The following is a 20,206-nucleotide window of genomic DNA, read 5'->3' as shown; positions in this document are numbered from 1 at the left end:
TCTCAAGCTACAAGTCAAGTTCAAGTTAGCCTTTATTGGCATATATATATATATATATATATATATATATATATATATGGACTGCTGAGTTGTTTGAGTGTGGACTGCTGAGTTGTTTGTGTTCTGTCTCTTTCAGAGGCTAAGAGGCCAGTGAGCCTCTGCAAACCCAACCCTTGCATGAATGATGGCGTATGCATTCCTGGAAATAGCAGCTACCAGTGTCAATGCCAAGGCTGGGAAGGACCTCATTGTGAAAAGAGTAAGGCTTTTTGGAGAGTAGCCAAAAGGCCTTTTTCATAGCTTGCTTCCACAAGAGTGTTTTGCTTCATTTTGGATCTCAAATTGGAGCGGTGTTTACATGATATGTCCTCCATTTGTTCCCTTCCATAGTTTCCCCCACTTTGTTCTATTCCTTCCAACCTCTGCTTTGGTTTGATCCTTCCAAAAAGATTGTCTTCAAAACAAGTTTGTCTACCATGTCAACAAAAAAGTGTGAAGTTTGAATCTCCTCAGCTACATGGCTGCCACCCCACTCCTACATCACTGGCAGGCTTTTTGCTGTTTTTTTTAACCAGTAGTAGCTCTTTGTAACCTGGTGCTGATGTTTTAAAAGTTCTCTCACAGTGTGGAGTGGGTGAAGAGGTGAGTGCGCAGGCCTGTAGGGGCCTTGCCCCTTGACTTCTGGGCGGAACCCCCAACTCAGGGCTCTCAATCTCCTGCCTATCCTCCCTACCACTTCCATGGTCTCTGCCATGGTCTCCTCCCTCCTCCACAATTCAAATCACATGGGAGCGCTATGCAGAAACAGCAGCAGCCTCCTGGCACCATCTAAAGGGCCTGCAGACCAGCTGATTGGCAGGCCCTTTAAATTAAGCAGAGAAGCCGGTGGCTGCTCCTGCTGCCTCTCCTGCGCGATTTGAATTGGAGGGGAGGGGCTACCCTCAAGCGGAGGTGGGGAGGAAAAGCTGTGGATTGGGTTGTCTCCCTGCTTCTTGCAACTGGCCAGTTCTCTGGCTGACTGCACTAAGCTGGAAGACTGGCTTGCCAGTCCATCTCTCTCTCTCTTTCCCCTCCTGCAAGCAGGACAGGAGAGCAAGAAGGGGGGGTGGTCTCTACTTCTTGCAGCTGGCTGGAGACTTCTCTGGCCAGCTGCAAGAAGCAGGAACACCAGGATTGCAACCCCCCCCCCCACTCCTGCAAACAGGATGGGTGAAGAAGATGATGATGATATTGGATTTATATCCCACCCTATACTCTGTATCTCAGAGCGGTCACAATCTCCTTTACCTTTGCCCCCAACAACAGACACCCTGCGAGGTAGGTGGGGCTGGGAAAACTCTTACGGCAGCTGCCCTTTCAAGGACAACTCTGGTGAGAGTTATGGCTGACCCAAGGCCATTCCAACAGGTGCAAGTAGAAGAGTGGAGAATCAAACCCAGTTCTCCCAGATAAGAGTCCATGCACTTAACCACTACACCAAATTGGTGAGCAAGAAGGAGGGGTAGTCTCTGCTTCTCGCAGTCAGCTGGAGACATCTCCAGCCAGCTGTGAGAAGCAGGAATGCTGGGCCTGCCTCTCTCTCCTCTCCTGCTCCATAAGTAGGAATGGGAAATCAAAAGGTGGAGGGTCTCCATGCTTCTGGCAGCCTGCTGGCTGTGAGAAGCCTTTGGCCTGGTCTGCCAGCCTTTCCTTTTTAGGTTGAAGGGCTGTTTAAAAATTCAGGGGCCCCCAGATTTTTAAAAAGTCCCTCAAACTGAAAAAAAAATCCTGGCTATGCCCCTGTGGGTGCAAGGGGAAAGGAAGGGAGTGCCCAGAGAATTTTGTCATGAGGAAACTGAAACTTTCCCGGCAGTTTTTTTAAAATGCCTAGATAAACAATAATTCTTTTATGTTTTATTATAGGGATTCAGAGGGGTGACACTTCTAGAACATGGATGCATTCAGCAAAACCATCATGGTGGGCAGCAGTTATACAGAACTCTCCAACATTCAAAAAGGCACATACAGCAGACTCACTGAGGAGGTCGGAGAATGACTCCAGCCTTCAGCTATGAAGACACTACGATCTAGGCAATCCTTGGAAGCAATAATGCTCATTCAAAGCACAAGAAATTTGCACAGAATCACTTCTGGTACACCAGATAAGATTGGCAAAAGTTAGCATTTTTACATTAAATATTTATTATTGATTTACTGACACATTCAGAATAAGATCAGCATCTCTTCTGCACATTGAGTTTTATACCTCTAAATATTTTGTTTTTCATATTGGACTGCAAATGTTAGAGGACTTTTAAGTCAGATTAAACTGTCAAAATTAATACTGAATATACAGAATTTACATAGCATGTTATGTATTCAAAGTGGTTCCGACGCAGTGTGATATCGTGGTTTAATTTAGTTTGTCCCCAGGCAAGTTGAATTCTAATTTCATAGTCCTTGATAGTCATTTGATAGTCAGTTTACTTCATCAAATACAAATTTAAATGCCAGTTTACCTCAACAAATATTGGTTTTATCTCTTACATGCATTCTACCCTGCAGAGATCTGGCTGTTATCCTGGCATGTGTTACGGTGAGGGTGGTGTTGGGGAACAAGCTAGGATGTCTACATTTGTATGTCTCACAAAAGCATAGTTAAGACTACCTGTAGTTACCAAATCATCTTCATACTGTGGTTTCACATCCTGGTTAAATAGACCCAAAATAACCGTGGTTAGTGGAAAGTCTTGCACTTGAGCAATCACACTATTTATAGTTTAATTAAACTGGTGCACAGTCTTCATTTAAAGTTGGAAGTCATCCTTGATATTGTTAGAGCTGTCAGCAGGTTTTTTTATGCAGTTGACTTCATCCTTCTTCTTCAGTTAGAAATATGGAATTGGTGTCAGAGAAGAAGCTCTTCAGTAGCTTTAGTTTTTCTTGTCACAAAGAGTTTTCACAAGACGAAGGAAATTAACAGATTGGGATCTGTCTTGTGGAGTGCCTCAGGGTTTCATTGCTCTTCAGTGAGACTGCTGAATGACAGAGCATGGAGCTTGGAGTTCAATGCTATCAATACGCAGATGTCATCTCAATCTGTATCTTATTATCCAAGCTTCCACATACCTCTCCTTCAACTCTTCCACATGTCAAGGGCCTAATCCTGCCACCAAGCACTCAGCAGCCAAGCCTCCCTCCCCCATTGAACACCCAATGGCTTTCAGCCTTGTGGAGGTCAGTGCCAACAATCTCCAGCTATACTGGTCACTGGATGGCCTGGGGCACATGCACAGCCTTGTGGGTGCTGTGCCCACTCCCAGCTCAGATGATTAGGTGGCCTTTGGCCTGGGGTAGCTGCTGCTGCATAAGGTGTCATGGCTTGCTGATGAGCTCTCAGTTGAGCCCACAGCATCACCCACCCTGGATCACTTGGCAGCCTTGGCCAGAGGCAGCTGCTTCTGCATTAGCATCTTCAGCTTATTGGACTTTGCTTGCCCTGGGTCCCAGCATGCATGTGCCCTTGTGCTTGGGCCACTGTCTCCTCACTTCCACAGGTGGGAGTTTTTGTTCAGCATGTCTTTCCAGTCCTCTTCCATGGTGGCTTGGGAGCAGGAGGGAGCTCACAACATCCAGCCGCTTTGCCTTTTTACCCTGGGGCCTGAGCTCACAACATTTTTTTTTTAGTTTTTAACTTTTTATTATATTTAACAACAATAATAACAATATATATATATACACACAAAACATAAACTTAGGGATGTAGACCGCGGGATGCATTATATACTTATATCATTAGAATACAAATCCTTTGTTTTAACCTAAACCAAATCATACATTCTACAGTTAACCCCTTTTTACACTATATTCTTATTATCTTTCCCCCATAACCATTCATACAATAAGTTCCATTTCCCTTCTATTTGTCTATTTGTTATTTCTTCTCTTAATATCTCCATCAGAGTATCTACCTCAGCTCAGTCTAGAACCAACCAAAAATACTTTCTTTCTTCTACACTGTGATCCAAAAGAACATTTGGCATTTCAAGTCATCTTACTTTATTTATAAATTACACAGTATCAATTTAATTCCCTGCAACAACAACAACAAAAAAAACCAGCAAGTTTGGAATACACTTTCATACAATAAGTTCTGTTTTCCTTCTATCTATTTGTTAATTTCTTCTCTTAGTATCTCCATCAGAGTATCTACCTCAGCTAAGTCTAGAACTAACAAAAAAGAAAACTTTCTTTCTTCTACACTGTGGTCCAAAAAAGAAGAAAAAAAACCATTGGCATTTCAAATCATCTTACTTTGTTTGTGAATTGCATGATATCAATTTGTTTCCCTGCAACAAAGCAACCAGCAATTTCGAAATACATTTTCTTTAGTTTTATTGGTGTAATATGCCAACGATATAACTTTAATAATTTTTCTCTCATCGTCTGGCAGACCAATTTCTTCATTTTCCTCCTAATACACCTTATATAAACCTCTCTCAGCAGGCGGTGTTCCTTGAAATAAATAAGGCAAGCTCTATAGCCATTTTCTATATCTTTCTCCAATTCCTTTTTCTTCATACCAAGAACTGGTGTCAAGATCTCTACTATCACCTCCTTTATATGGTCATACCTATCCTCTGGAATATTCTGCATTCCTGAAATATGCACTACCTGCGCCATTTCTATTCTCACTAATCTGTCCCCTTCGTATTTTTGAACTTTTTCAATCTCCTCAGACTTTTCATTCACTACTTCCAACTTTCCTTCCACATATTTTGCAGATTGTGTCAAGCCATGAATTTCTTCCTTTACTTCCGTCAATTGCTTTTGCAGGTCATCTAATTTTTTATTTACTCCATCTAATTGTTCTGTCAGATTTGCCTGCACCTGACTCAATGCATTCATAAAATACAATTGCATAGAATTCTGCAATTCCTCTATAACTTCCTGTGAGGACATTATCTCCAACAGTTTTAAAGTTGCCAATAGTGGGACTAACCTATCTATTTTGTCTTACTTGTATGTCATACTCATTTTTCTATTATCCAAGGTCTTACTGACACCCCAGTTTCAATTCATATACTACTACTGCGCCTTACTTCACTCAAAATTCATACATCACCTTCCTTTAACACTCTCACATACCAGTTGGTTTTTATATCCTTAAATTACTATTCTTTACCACCAAACACCCTTCACCTGAACATTCACATTAACTCATTACATATAGAAAATCATACAGAAAATAAGCAGTAATCAAATTAACAATAGTTAATTATTCAATCCATTAATTATTTGTTAACTGTCTCTTTTGAATCCTTAATGTTTCCAAACTGCTTATCCTTCTGTCTTCCTCTTCTTCTCCTTTTTCTTCCTCTTCTTAATCTCAATCTCTGCTCCTCTCTTCTGCTACCAGTTCAAAAAGCCAGTTCAGTAAATCCATTCCTGTTCTTCCATATCTCTGCCAACGGAATTCCAGCCTCTCCACCTCACCTCTGCTCTTGCGTTCCTGGAAACTCTATAGTAACATCAAAAGTCTTCCATCTTCAGATTCAACTCATTTCAAAGGTCCGGTGACTTTCTTTCCACCCTGTATATTATAACCACCGTTGAGCCTTTATTTAGCTCCCTGTCTCTTTAAGAAAATCGCCATGCACAAGTATATGGGAAAAGGGAGAGGAAAAGAAGTTCATGAAGGCTCCCCTTAAATCGTCAGAAATCTCCTGCTTCTTTCCTCTTTTCCCCCCTTCTTCACCTCCTCTGTCTCAGTGCTCTTCACAAACTTTTACAATCATAGCCAGTCTACGACTCCCAACCTCTGCCGTTGCTGCCAAGGTAGTCCTCCACCACTCCTCCGCTTTCTACCTTTGTGCATTCGCCAAACCAGGTCTCTCCCCCCAGCTTCGGATTCCACTCGAAAGTAGGGGCAAAACAACGCACTTAGTAAGTTCTTTCCTTTGTTTATGTCTCCAGTTTAGGGTCAGATATACTTCCCCCCCCTTCTTTACCATTTATTCTGTCCTCCAAATGCCGCTTCACCTACTCCCCTTCTCCGGTGGTCACAGCTAATTCGCCATTAAGGCGTCTGGTCTATCCGGGCTTGAAGTAATATGTTGAACGGGCTCTATGCTCAGAAAAACCGGCACAGAGCACCCAGCACTCCTCCGCACGAGTGCCCCTCCAACAGGGGCACCACCGAGTTCTTACCAGCTGAAGAACCCCCCAAAAAAGACCAGCACAGAAGCTGCAGAGCCGGAGCTCCGACAAACACGTCTGTTAGCGCCGTGCCGTTACCGGAAACTCCCCCCTGAGCTCACAACATTGATGGTAGGAGTGGGTTGGGGTTTGCCTCCCTCCAGGCAGCACAGAGGTATCTGCTTCACCACTGACAGTCCAAATCCACCCATGTAGGTTTTCCCCTGCACCCACATCCACAGCCCATGGGGTTTTGCAGTGAGGACACACCAACTTGGATGTTATCCTTTATAAAGTTTGTATCTCCAGTACCTGGCATTACATTTTATAGTACACTGGCTTGGCCCAGCAAAGCAACATTTATGTCCAATCCAGCCCCCATAACAAGTGAGTTCAACACTTCTGGTATGGAGGGATTAAATCATCTTGTGGATGGAGCGGCATCAGCATTTGCAAAGCAGATTAGGAGCCTGGGGATGCTCATGGGCCAAGTCTTGCTGTTTGAAAAGCAAGTTATTATAGTGGGCAAGAGTGAGATGTAGCTAACCAGGCATTTCCTTTCAGTTGATCTGGCAACATTGATCCATTCTTTGACAACCCCATGGCTGGATTACTGTAATGTGCTCTGCATTCGGGTGTCCATAAAAACATCCAGAAACTGCAGCTGGTTTACATGAACACATGAAGCTGCCTTCTACTGAATCAGACCCTCAGTCCATCAAAGTCAGTATTGTCTACTCAGACTGGCAGCAGCTCTCCAGAGTCTCAAGCTGAGGTTTTTTACACCTACTTGCCTGGACCCTTTTTTATTGGAGATGCCAGGGACTGAACCTGGGACCTTCTGCTTACGAAGCAGATGCTCTACGACTGAGCCACCATCCCACCCCAGAATACAGCAGCCCAATTATTGTCAGGGGCTAGCCGCTGGGGACATATCTTGCCCATCTAAAATCAGCTGCACTGGCTGAAAGTTTGGGATTATTCACATGGGTTATTCCCAGCTTTAATAATAAAAAAGTAAATATCCCTTCCCTTGCAGGGATATGTCTTTTTTTTCTTATATCTGCAAGAGGGAACCTGGGAATTCATGGTAACTATCATTACCATGGTATATCAGTATATCGATATTTTAATGCCTTTTAACATATGTGCAGCAATGATATTGATATATCAATATAAGCATTCTCAAAAAATGAAAAATGTGGGATGGGAATGATAATACAGCCAATGATGACAGCACCTGCCCTTGAATATCCTGATAATTTAAGACATGTGCAGGAGAAAATAAACTGACTCTACAACTGTTAAAAAGGCAGAGGGAGGACAGGCTTGTGAAGACATGTGCTCAGACTGATTCCAGTGCTTCTGGATCAACTGCCAAGAAAATCAGAAGCAAGTTGAGTGTTTCTGAGTCCAATTCGGGGTGCTGGTTATGACCTTTAAAGCCTGAGATGTGCCCGCTTTAAAGGACTGCCGTTTCTCATATGCCTCTGTGCACTAGCTACAGTCTTCAGGTTACCACCTGCTATCTGCTTCCCTTCTTAAGGTAACCTGCCTGGCATTTAGCAGAGCCCAGACCTTTTCTATAGTAGAAGAAGAAGATATTGGCTTTATATCCCGCCCCCCACTCCGAAGAGTCTCAGAGCGGCTCACAATCTCTTTTACCTTCCCCCACAACAAACACCCTGTGAGGTGGGTGGGGCTGGAGAGGGCTCTCACAGCAGCTGCCCTTTCAAGGACAACCTCTGCCAGAGCTATGGCTAACCCAAAGCCATGCTAGCAGGTGCAAGTGGAGGAGTGGGGAATCAAACCTGGTTCTCCCAGATAAGAGTCCGCACACTTAGCCACTACACCAAACTGGCTCTCTCTAGTAGTTTCTGTTCTATGGAGCAGGCACCCTAAGGAGCTCGAAGGGATCCATCTCTAGATGTGTTTAGGAGATGTCGCAAAGCAATTTTATCAGCTAGGGCTTTTAATGGAGCATAGGTAGCAGGCATTGGGGGAGCAGTGGAAGTGTACTTTGTATGTTTTAGATTTGAATTTGTAAGCTGCCTTGAGCCACAAAGGAAGGTGGGGTATAAATATTTTAATAAATACATTATCGCTCTGGTTTAAGTGTGAATTGAGCTATTTTGAGATAATCTTTACAACAGTTCTGTAAGATAAGCCAATATTATTATCCCCATATTAAAGATGGAGGAGGGGGTTGAGGATGAGGAAGTGGCATGCCTTAAGGCCACTGAGTCAGTTCAAGGCAGAGGCCAGATTTAGACCAGCAGCCTACTCGATCACATTTCATCCTCTACACTATACGACTTATTATCTTAGCAAGTATTCAGTGACAAGACAACTATTACATTTACTTGTTATGTGTGTGCTAACATGAGTGTTGATCTTTGTTGTGGTCTCTGTGCAGTCACTTCTGTTGGATCTGTGCCTGTGCGGAACTAGTGTAGTCTAGTCTAGTCTTTGCTCCTGAAAGAGAAGGGTCTGATGTGCACTTTCTCACATCCTGAAAGGAAAGGGTCCTGTTCTGGAAGACTCAAAATGTAGAATGCTTTGAAACAACTTCTACATATCCTGTATGAGTTACTTCATAGATCACTTGTAACAGATATTTATCAAGTCAACAATCTGTGTATCCTGATCAGCTGATTGCTTGTCAGTGTAAGGATTCCAGTGTATGCTGTTTCCCACACATGCAAGTGCCTTCCTCTGCCCCGAAACAACTAGAACAATCTGCTCTTGCACCATCTCTGTGTGCATGTAGGAAGAGCTCAAGAAACCAAAGGTCTGCACTTCATCCTCATTTTTAAATTTCTAGTTTTCATGGAATCCCTGTACTAGCAAAGCAATAACATTCCAGTGCTTCTGGATCAACTGCTACAAAAATCAGAAGTAAGTTGAGTATTTCTGAGTCCAAGTCAAGGTGCTGGTTATGGCATCTCTCTGTCTTGGTCATTTAAAAGCCTAAAACTTGAAGCTAGATGCTTATCGATGATGTACCTTGTGTTCCAAATGCAATAGAGAGGATGATTAACTACCACAGTAGTCAGGATCTAAATGGATGCTCTGCAGCTGTGCAAACTATGCTGGCCTGTTTGGATCTTCATTTCATCCTCTGCTAAGATCTTGTTCAGATGCTGTGAACAAACCTGGAATCCTTTCGCTCAGGCATCTCCTTCTCCCTTATTCCTTCACATCCTGCACACAGATGAAAAACTTCCTGGTCTAGGAAGTCTTCTAGTCAATCTCCAGTTCTCTGTGACATCTAAATTTGGCTGCTCTAGCTAGGGCCACTTTACCCTTTATGCTACTGTAGCAGTAGATTGAATAAGTTTACAATGTATTGTGGGAAGAAGCAAGAGGCAAGGCAGGTATGGTCTCTTCACTTTAGGAATTGCTCCCTGTGGTGCTACGAGGAGCTTGCTGGCTCCCATTGTGCATTTTGGTCACATGGTAAAATAAAATCATACTGTGCCATACTCAGTTTTCTCTCTTGTATTTGTTTCCAGCTCCGCATATGTGTGTTCTTTAAATAAATTGCATCCTGTGTATGTGAAGGGCTATTATTTAAAATGGGCAGGTGGTGCATAATACCCACAGTTCTGAAGCATTCCTTCATCAGGTCACACGTTGCAATATTGAATGTCTGGCTTTCTATACCAGTTAGTTTGCATTTTAACTGTGCAGTAACATTTAGAGCATACTAATGAATAACCATAACACGAGGAGTGGGTCTGAGGAGCTTAGGGGTGAGAGACCGGTGTTTGGGTCTGATGTATCAAACAGGTGAGTTAACAGTGTGTTGTATTTCTTATAAAAGCACTCTGTCCTGCCAGGCCTACCTGAAACAATGCTCTCTCCTTTGCCAAATGAGACTGTGCTATATTTAGCTGCAGAGCAGCTACGGCCATAACAATTCTGTCCAATAATTCAAACATGACGATTGTTTTATTCTGTTGCATCCATTAGGCTGTAGCTGTGTTCAAAGTTATCTTGGCAATAAAAACTCAAGAAGCAGCTTGTTTACAGATTAGTGCCATTAGCTTTAACTAAATGAAGAGAGGTGGAAGAAGAGAGCTTGTTTCAAGAGGCATGTATTAGGTCAAATGCATTGTGTTCTTGATTAATGAATTACATTCCAGAAGTCCAAGATTTCACTCAGAAAAGATGGGTGTACAGAAAACTTGGAAGTGCCTCACAAATCTGGATGTATAATTCAGTTTATTGTTATGATAATAGGTAGTTGCACTTAACTTTTTTGTTTTCTACTATGCTGCCTGCTTTTTCCTATTAGGCAAAAATCCTCAAACTGCCAGCTAGTTTCCAGCGCTCCCAGGACCCTATGCCATCATGTTTGTCCCTCTTCTCTTCTCTACAAAGCATCTGCAAACTTGCTTCACTGGCTTCCAAGGAAGATTATGGCTAGTTCATATGCGATTGGAGAGGGGGTTGAGGAGTTGGTCTTTAATGACTGACCTTAGACAAACAACTGGCATATGGTCTCATTGCTGATCAATGTCAAAAAACAGACATAGCAGCAGTCTCTGTATGTAGAGAGTGACTGAGGGATGATAACAACCTATTTTTGCATAGGGCTGGAGTTTTATTGCATTCCTAGCCATGAAGAAAAGCTGCAGAATGAAAGTTGAGGAAGTTGCGAGTTTTTATGGGCTAATCCCAGAATGGTAGGCATGTTAGTCTGCAAGTGCAAAATTAAACAGGAATCTAGTGTCCATTAAAAATGTTTCGTTAAATATTACTAGTCTTTGTTAGCCACTAAGAATCAAAAATAGTCTGGGGGCATCTTAAACAGGAAGAGCAGCTGTTTGGATCACAGTATATAAAGTAAAAATCACAAGATTAGGCTGTCTAAATAGGACCAAGTATTGCTTTTGTTCAGAAATCTGTTGTACTACAATTGAAACGAGTGCCTTATACACTTTCTTGAAATGATCGAAAATCAGATACTTAAAAGTTTGAGACTGAAATGGGCCTAATTCAGAATATCTTGGAGGCCCATGCACTAAGCCTTATAATACCAATGTGGTATATTCTGGTCAAATTTGAGATGAGTGGGTAGAAGGGGAACTTACATGTATTCTGTTATCATGGTCAGATCACGACTGGCAGAGTTTGGAGGTAATGGAAGGTCTTAACCTCAGCAGAGGTGGAAGGCCTATCAGGATGACAGGCTGATTGATTCTGGGCTGCTCTCAGGGAGTTTCTGACAGTTATGGTTCATGTTCTTATTAAAGTCCAAGGCAAGCTATAGAATGGAGAAATTTATCTGGCCACTTCCGGGCATCCTAATCCATAGAACCCATTTGGTTCCTCAGTATATTTTATTTATTCAATTAAATATCTAGACTGCCCTTTCCTGTAAACAGGGCTCAGGGTGGTGTGCAACAATAAAAATACAGTCATAATTTAAAATTCACAGAACAATCAAAATACAGCTATTGATCTAATTAGATGGAGCTCAGAAACTACAAATTGTGTCACTGTCCTGCAGGAAGTTAAGCAAGAAAACAGGTGTGCCAGACAGCTAGAAAACCATCACTATCCTCAACCAAATGCCTGGCAGAACTGCATTAAGTCCACAGGACACGAATGTTGTTAAGCAGAGTGTTCCACTAGGTTGGAGCCAGAGATGAGAGCTCTGTTCAAGGACAACCGAATGCCTCTTGAGCCAGAGATCACCAATAAACTCTTATCTGCAGAACACAGTTGTCTTCAGGGGATATACCAGGAGAGCTGGCCCCAAGATACATGAATCCCAGAGCATTTAGGGCCTTAAAGGTTAATACTAGAACCTTGAACTTCATCTGGTACTCCACCCAGAGCCAGTGCAGCTTGCACAGCACAGGCTGAATGTGTGCTATTCATGGAGTTTCCATAAGAACCTGTGCCACCACATTCTGGAGCAGTTGAAGTTCCTGGGTTACAGTACTTTTATCTGGAGATGACCATTGTGTAGATTACTGTGTAGATTACTGATAGCCAATGTTTATGATAGCCAATGTTTATGCCAGCCAATGTTTATGATAAGGAGGCATTGAAAACCACATCCAAGCTCTTGACAGTTGGTGCCAGTATTAGGGGCACAACTTCAAGAGCTGGGAGTTGGCAGCACAAGCCTGAACTCCCCCCCCCCCACACACAGAACTTCCCTTAGTAGGATTCAATCTCAGCTGACTCTGTTTTAACCATCCCACCATGGCCTCCAGCCCCTCAGCCAAGTTCGAGGAGTGGTATCCAGCCAGCTGCTCATCAGTAGATAAAGCAGAGTGTCATCAGCATACTAATAACACCCTGGCCCAAAGCTCCACACCAGTTGGGCGAGGGGAACATGTAGATGTTAAACAGCACTGGAGAGAGGATTGTCCCCTGCATTAAGGATTTTGCGAATCCCTCACATCTGGAGCATTGGCTCAGTAGTAGAGCAATTGTCTGGCATGCAGAAGGTCCTAGGTTTAATCCCTGGCATTTTGTTTTTAAAGTTATCAGTTAGTAGGTGATGTGAAAGACCTCTGTCTGATATCCCAGAGAACTGCTGCTTGTCTGAGTAGACAATATTGATGAACCAAAGGTTTAAATCAGTATAAGGTAGCTCTGTGTGTGTGTGTGTGTGTGTGTGTGTGTGCTGCCCTGGACAATGAAGTTGTGACAGCTCATTTTTTGTGCTTCTGGAACACAGTGTGTCCCGTTTTGTTGGATGATTTTCAGTCAGTACATTTCAAAGCATTGCTAAGCCCTTGCCCTTCTTGATTTGTGCCCTGGATGGATCATGGAAATGATGAAAGCCTTCTTGATAGAGGGAGTGCTATCTGAAGTACCAAGTCAAGCAATGATTCAGCCTCTGTTGAAGAAGTTCTTGCTAGACGCTGAGGATTAACAGTTACATAGCAGATCCATTTCAATAGTGTGGTTTTTGGAACTGAAACCACCTTGGTTGCCCTAACGCTGCTAGAAAACAAAACAAGAGTGTTCTGTTGGCCCTCTTGATGACACTGAGTGTTATCAAGCATGGCATGCTTCAGGGTCATTACATTATATTCCAAATGGGCCAAGCCATTTGAGGTGGCTTGGCCCATTTGGAAATGGACCTAAGTTTCAACAGTCCTTCTATGTCTAAGCCTTTATTTAGATGATTTAATTTTTCAGCATATGTTACATTCATCCTCAGTATAAAGTGAATATTTCTCTGCACCCACCAGTGGACAATATAATTTGCATCTTGGCTGGGGATTTTACAACCAGAAGGAATCATGTGCACATAATTTTCTGTTGCTCAAGACTTGACTGTATCCCAGCCCTGATTTAATCAACCATTTAATGTAGAATGGATGAGAATGGTTTTATCATGTGGGAATTCCTAGGAAAGGTAAGAATTACCTAGGAAGTTGACACATCAGGCCCATAGCTTCTACTAAATTTTCATGAGTAATGCATATTGCAGACTTATCTACCAGGCTAGCTCAAATGATGGTCCAAGGAATGATTAACAACAATTATTTTTTCCTTTGGAACAGATTGTAAATATTTGATCACTTTAGCCATCTAACTAGGCCTGAATTGTGTGTCTCATATATGCAGTTCTGATCCTAGAGTGTGGCTCAAAGAACTTGTACATGGGGGTAGATACAAGAAGAGAGGTCTACAGATCTGGGTGAAACCCCACGTTTGCAGAAAAATCCCAATTTTTTTTTAAACTGAGGAGGGGGGAGATTGCACTGACAGAAGCTAAGCAACTCCCATTAATTTTGACAGCTGTGCAAGAAGGAGGCAGGGGAAGGGGAGCGCAAAGACAAGGGGAAGAGGCAGTAGGGGAGGGAAGGGAGGTGGTAGTGGCAAGGCTGTCAGGGAAGGAAAGAGGAAGAGCTGAGAATGGGGAGCAAAGATGATGGCAGACAGTGAGAGAAGAAAAGTGTGTGGGAAAGGAAGTTGTCAAAACAGGATTTGACCTCCCCACAAATATTTGCATTAAATAACTGGTTTTGAACCAGCCCCATAGCTAGGGGCCACAGGAGGAGGGGGCTGCAGAGGGCCACTGGGGAAGGGCTTATGGGGGGAGTGCAGAAAGCTGGAAAGACTAGGGACCATCCCTCTCCCTCTTGTGTGATTTAAAGAGCCTGCCAATCAACTGATTGGCTGACCTTTAAATGGCACGGGAGGGGCAGTGGCTGCTCCTGCAACCCCTCCCATATAATTTAAAATGCACTGGAGTGGGGTAGCCCTAGGATGGGGGGTGAGGGGCCAAAAAACTGTTAGTTACGGATGGGGGTGATGAGGGGCCAAGCAAACTGTTAGCCTTGGCTAGCTACAGATCTGTTTTGAACCCAGGCTCTGATGTATTCTCAGTTTCCTTAGTAGAATCCCAAGGTTTCCTAAGGAGAAGATGAACCTTGAGCAACAAGGAAAGGCAAGGTATAAACATTTAACTAAGTAAAAGTAGCTGATTCCTTAAAATGCAGCTGACCCCCTCTGCCAATCTTTTTTTTGGGGGGGAAGGAGGTTGATTCCAGATTTTAGAGGGCTTTTTAAGTCAACAAGTACAGACAGTCCAATTTAACCTGTGATGATTCCCAGTATCAGCCAAACCATGATCCTTTTCTAAAGAGGCAGTCACAGTCACCTGTGAATCACTGAACAATGGTAGTTCATGTGCAATTCAAGGTTTGAGCATGTTGAAAAGAGGATCAGTAGTTGGATAAGCAACCCAGTTTCAAAGCCACTCACACTTTTCATAGGGTTATTCTGAGAATAAAATGTGGAGGGATAACTATGTATGCCACCCTGGGTATTTTTTGGAAAAAAGGTGGAATTTTAAAAAATCTAATAAATGACTATTGTGAGTATACGTACATTATTGTCAGTGCATGTGATATGTTGTAGGAGTGCCCTCTAGTGAACACAAACGGAGCAATATTCCTTAATCCACGATAAATGGACAAAGAATTCATTACAGAAAATAAGTTTTTGATTATAGCAATAGTCCTTCATTGCATACAGTAAAAAGTCTTGCCCTGCAAAGCTAAAGCCACAAAAACACTGTCCTGTTTTGACTGTGTAAATGAATTTTGTATCAGGCATTTAAAATACAACCAACATTTTTATTTTTAAAAAACCTCCTAAAATAACAGATTGATAAAGGACACTTCTACAAAAGAAAATAATAATTTTAAACTGGGAATACAGTGTTGGTAGAAGCATGCTTTTTCTTAAAATGATCACATTGGATTTCTATCACCTGCTCATGTATTGAATTTATGGGTCCTGCCTTGGTTATTTTTGGTAGGTAGAGAAAGGTGTGGCAAGGAAGCGCCTTTAGCAGAGAACATGGTGTACTGGACTCCAACTTTGTTCTCTGGTGTAAAAGGGTTCATTGATACATGAAAGGTATTACCCCCTGCCATGCTTCCAGTTGACAGGCATCTGAGTACCAAAACCTGTACTCTTCTCTGCCCTAATGCCCCCAGCTTAAGACTTGCATTGCTAGCAATTAATAGCAAATAATGATAATGCAATACAGACATCAGAAAACATCTCAGAAAACAAACATAAAACATCTAACAATGGCATTGAAGTCTTATACATTGGCACAAATGTTCAGGATCTGAGGATTGGCCTGTAAGCCTCATACTTCAAACACAACTGCAGGCATGCCACATTTTCAAACTTCAAACAGAGAAGGCAAACTACCAGCCATTCTCCAAATAGTAACACAATGTACCTCTTTCACATGTGCCTAGAACCTGTGGACTGTGTGTGCATGTGTGCTTGTGCTTTTGGGGATGTTTAGTCTACAGTAGCGTGTTTAACATGCTAATAATTACCATAGCTGTGTTTACAGAACCTCCTGCCCTGAAATATAGAGCATGTTGTACAAGCAAACCTTTAGAGGTAATGTTGTCCCTTAAAAATATCAAAGAATGCTCTGAACCTGAATTTGTGTCCTGTTCATACGTAGTCTTTCTAAAGTTCTCGAGCTCTGCCTTTTGGGGCATGATCCAGCCAAAGTTCAACACTTCTCAACAGTACTTTAGATTAGGAAATAAACCAGCTTCAGGTCAGGTGTCCAATCCAATTTTCACTCAAAAGTTACCATCTTTGACTTTTCCTTTTAAAAGGGGGGAAATGGTTTGGAAAATTGTTTCATATATGTGGGATACAATGGGTTGGATCCATGATGGGCAAGCAGAAAGAAACAGCCTTAGTAAAGTTCTACTTGCACAAGATCCTCCCTTTCCTCCCTGGATATTATAGTGGCCAGAAATGGGTTTCATAACTTCTTGAGCAAGGGGCAATGCAAGTGGAGATACAGAAACTCTGATTTAATGCAAGCAGCTACTGTGGTCTTTTTACTGCATTTCTGCATAACTGGAATTTTATACTGTTTCCAACACAATAGTTCTGCAAGATAATCAGAATTTCCCCCCTTTAAATTTAGAGGCTACTGTGCACCATTAGTGGACCAGAGGTATTCATTGTCTAAAACTATTTTAAAACATCTAGGAGATAAACGATGAGTCCCCCAAGTATACCATTAGGCACAAGCAACTATTGCATGAGTGCTGTGAACTGTTATGTGTTTGCTGGGTTACAATGCAGTAGGGGACTGGCTTATGTCCTTTAAAATGTTCTAAAATGGCACACAGGTATGATAACTACTGTTGTCACAGGCACTAGTCAGTAGGTACTTGTGATGCTCATGCAATTTCAGTACACACATCTCTATAAACTACAAAATAGGTACTACCTGGAGAAACTGCATTACCACAGTGACAGAAAAGTGAGAAAATTTAATTCCCCACAATTGGAATGCTAATCGTGAAAAGACTAAATTTTCTGGAACAACTGATGAACACAAATGCACACTTACTTCTCAGTAGAATGAGTGGGTGGCAAACTTGCTAAATTCTCAGCTGCAGTTTTTAGAGCAGTGAGTATTTTGTTGGTACTACACATACATTTAAAGCCTGAAATTTTTGATGTTGAGCCTGCACCTAGCTCTGTCCCATATGCTGATGTCACCCTCTTTGAATTTCCCTGAAGAAAGATCAGTCTAGTTCTTCTTCACTCTATTTACACTGCTTTTTATAAGAAAAGAAGGGTGCATTCAAAGGAGGGAATTTCCAGTTCTCCTTCGGAGGAGGAATACATCCTGTTGTGCATGGTTTTGCCATCAGAACACAGAGGCAGTTCTAAACTTCTTGCAGTCTTGCCTATGTGATAGAGGGGCTGAAGGAGCCTATTCTCTCTCATCTCATCCTCACTAGGGTTAGTTTGAGACTGTGCAATTGTGGAGCTTTTTCTGCTTTGTTTCCTGCTTTCTTCCATTATTCTCTCAAAGACACAATTGGGGCACTGGAGCAAGGAGCAGCCTAGTCTTTCTTCTGAGAACCAAAGTTTCTTTTGCATTTGCCTGGGAAGTCTTTCCAGGGGCTTTGATCCAGAATGGAATTAGCAGCATTGCATTCATTGCCTAAATCTGTGGGTCATTCTCTGTGACTCATTCAACTGGTGATTCTGGCATTTACTCCACACATCTAACAATAGACATTGCTGTGAAAGGACATATAAAACCAGTGACACTCCCAACTCTCTCTAGTTTGTTGCAGCTTCTCCTTGTGGGGTAGACAAAAACTGCACAAAACCTTACCTTCACCTTCATGGTCCAATAGGATGGACCTCAGGTGTCTCAGATTGCCAACTATGGCTTGGGAAATTCCTGGAAACCTGGGGCTGGTGCTTGGCAAGAGAGCTTAGGGAGGATGTGGTGCCATACAGTCCATCCTCCAAAGGTGCAATTTCTGTCAAGGGAACTGATCTCAGTAGACTAGAGATCAGATGTAATTCCAGGAGAACTCCTGGCCTCACCTTGAGGTTGGTAACCCAGCCTACATCAAAAGTCTTCTTTATCTTCCAAAGAGAAGGAACACTCAAAAGTTCCATTTTTACAATCATTTGGATGTGATTACGCTCCAAATCCAATGGTTATTTTTTAAAATTGCTTTTACATCCACTTACCATTTATACAACCTAACCTCTCCATTGACTAATGTACACAGTACAAAAGTGATGGGGTATCTGCTTCAGCAAGTTTATAATCTGCTGTTACATGCATATGGAGCATTCCTGAGCTACTAAAGTGCATTACAATTATTCAGCAGTGGCTTAATCATGTTTTGAAAGATGGGGATGAAAACCCACCTCGTTGTCATTTAATTTTCAATTAACTTTTGTTTCCCCATCATTCACCTGTACTTCCATTCCTACAGTACACTTCAGCGTTAGGAAAGATCCTTACCCAGTGGGACACATCTGTAGCACCAGTCCTGCCACTGACATGCAGGAATTCTTTGTGTGCATGGAATTCCTTGGAGCTCACAAATCAGGATGCATTGCTACACTCTCCAAGGGCCCAGCAGAGAGGTTTTCAGTGTACCAGCACTACATTTTGAAACTTACATTACTGTATGCATTCAATTCCGGATTTTTTAAAAATGAGAAATCCTGTTCACAGCTCCTAATTAACTGTGCTCTTTTGTTTCCCATGAGCTTCTCTCAAATTTTCTTCACTGCTTAGGAAAGCTCACCCAAAAGGAAAATATGGACATATGCCTTGGTAGCTAGCTTCTCAGTTGTGTTTTCCTTCCTTGCTTATGGCCCTACTGTAACAAAACAAAGAGTGTTCAACAGATCCTCTTTGAAGTCATAACTCCATGTTCTGTAATTAATGACATATCTTGAATTGTACAATGATAAAACACCAACACAGAAATACACAAAAGCATCCTTATGTACAGCAACATTTTTATGACATCAATGGGGTTAGAAGCAATGCTTTCATTTGTGTTAACTCTCTTAGCTACGCAGCACAACTCTGCTAAAAGGAGAAGAATCCTTATTCTGAAGAAGATTGTGTTGATATAGGTCCCAGGTCCATCATTTCTTCTTGACAGATGACACGGTAAGCTGCCAGCCGTGCTTTATCTCATCTGGACCTTTTAACCTACTGGCAATAGAATCCTTTGGTCTATGCAGGACCAGTTATAGTCTTAAGTCCATCCTGGACACTGCGGTTCTCTAACTAGCACCTTTTTTCTCCCATTCCTGCAAAAGAACACACAAAAGCTTGTATTGGAATTTCAAAAGAAATCCAATAATTATTTAAAACGTGTATTAGATGCCTTTCCAAAGGAATAAAGGGCCTTGCATGTAAATTAAAAAACAAACACTTCACACAATTAAAAACAAACTAGAAAAAGAAAAAAGATGATGTCCAGAGAAATAATTATGGCGTCACTTACACAAATGATGGCCATAAATCAAAAAGGCAAAAAACTTTCTATTTTTTTAAAGAAGGCTGCTCATAGAATTATTATTGGATGTGTGAACATAATAGTATATTAGTGACCATTTGTATATTCCAAAAATCTGTAAATCTGAATTCTATTTAAATCCTATTGCTCCAAACACTTAGTATATCCTCTTGAATCTCATGAAACTGGGTCTAGTCCAAGAAAGTTAATATCACAATAGAGTTTGTTGGTCTTTAAAATGAGCCACAGAGCTCCTATTTGTTCTTGCTGCAACAAACATGACAATCTATTTGGATTCCAAAACATTTGATATTCAGACAAGCAAAAGAGCTTTTCTTTAGATAAAGATCAAGTAGCCCACTAATGCTCTGTATCAGAAAGCTGCCCCCTCTGCTCTGGATGGCAGATAGCAACACATAATGGACCAAAACCAGCAGGTGGACCCTATTGTCATATACTTAAGATATTATTCTTGGATCTTTTGCATTCCAGCAGCCCCCTTTTTCTGGAAGTGATGCTCAACCAGAACTCTAGATTTCTTATTTTATTTACTTTTGTATTTTAGACCTGCCTCAAAACGAACAGGGATAGTATGATCCTGGATAGGAGATAGGACAGAATTAAGTAACACAAAGAATCAGATTTGAGTGCTGGATAAAATCTGAAAAATGGTTTAGGCAGCTGATTAAATGCTATTT

The 20,206-nt window shown here is 41.9% G+C and overlaps 2 protein-coding genes across 2 annotated transcripts in view; one reads left to right on the top strand and one right to left on the bottom strand.

Moving 5' to 3' along the window:
* The window catches only part of VWA2 (von Willebrand factor A domain containing 2), a 39,599-nt gene extending 37,554 nt beyond the window's left edge, over nt 1-2,045 (top strand). Inside the window, 3 exon segments of the mRNA XM_060241571.1 lie at nt 137-259; nt 1,903-1,941; nt 1,944-2,045. Coding sequence (XP_060097554.1) covers nt 137-259; nt 1,903-1,941; nt 1,944-2,035 — 254 coding nt within the window. The 3' untranslated portion in view covers nt 2,036-2,045.
* Nucleotides 2,046-18,891: 16,846 nt separating this feature from the next.
* AFAP1L2 (actin filament associated protein 1 like 2) overlaps nt 18,892-20,206 on the bottom strand; it is a 144,405-nt gene continuing 143,090 nt past the window's right edge. Inside the window, exon 21 of the mRNA XM_060242668.1 lies at nt 18,892-19,299. Within this exon, the coding sequence (XP_060098651.1) occupies nt 19,273-19,299 (27 nt within the window). The 3' untranslated portion in view covers nt 18,892-19,272. The remainder of the gene's footprint in view (nt 19,300-20,206) is intronic.

This window comes from Heteronotia binoei, chromosome 6 (assembly GCF_032191835.1).
Source record: "Heteronotia binoei isolate CCM8104 ecotype False Entrance Well chromosome 6, APGP_CSIRO_Hbin_v1, whole genome shotgun sequence".
NCBI lineage: Eukaryota > Metazoa > Chordata > Lepidosauria > Squamata > Gekkonidae > Heteronotia > Heteronotia binoei.
This window is presented reverse-complemented; position numbering and strand designations above follow the sequence as displayed.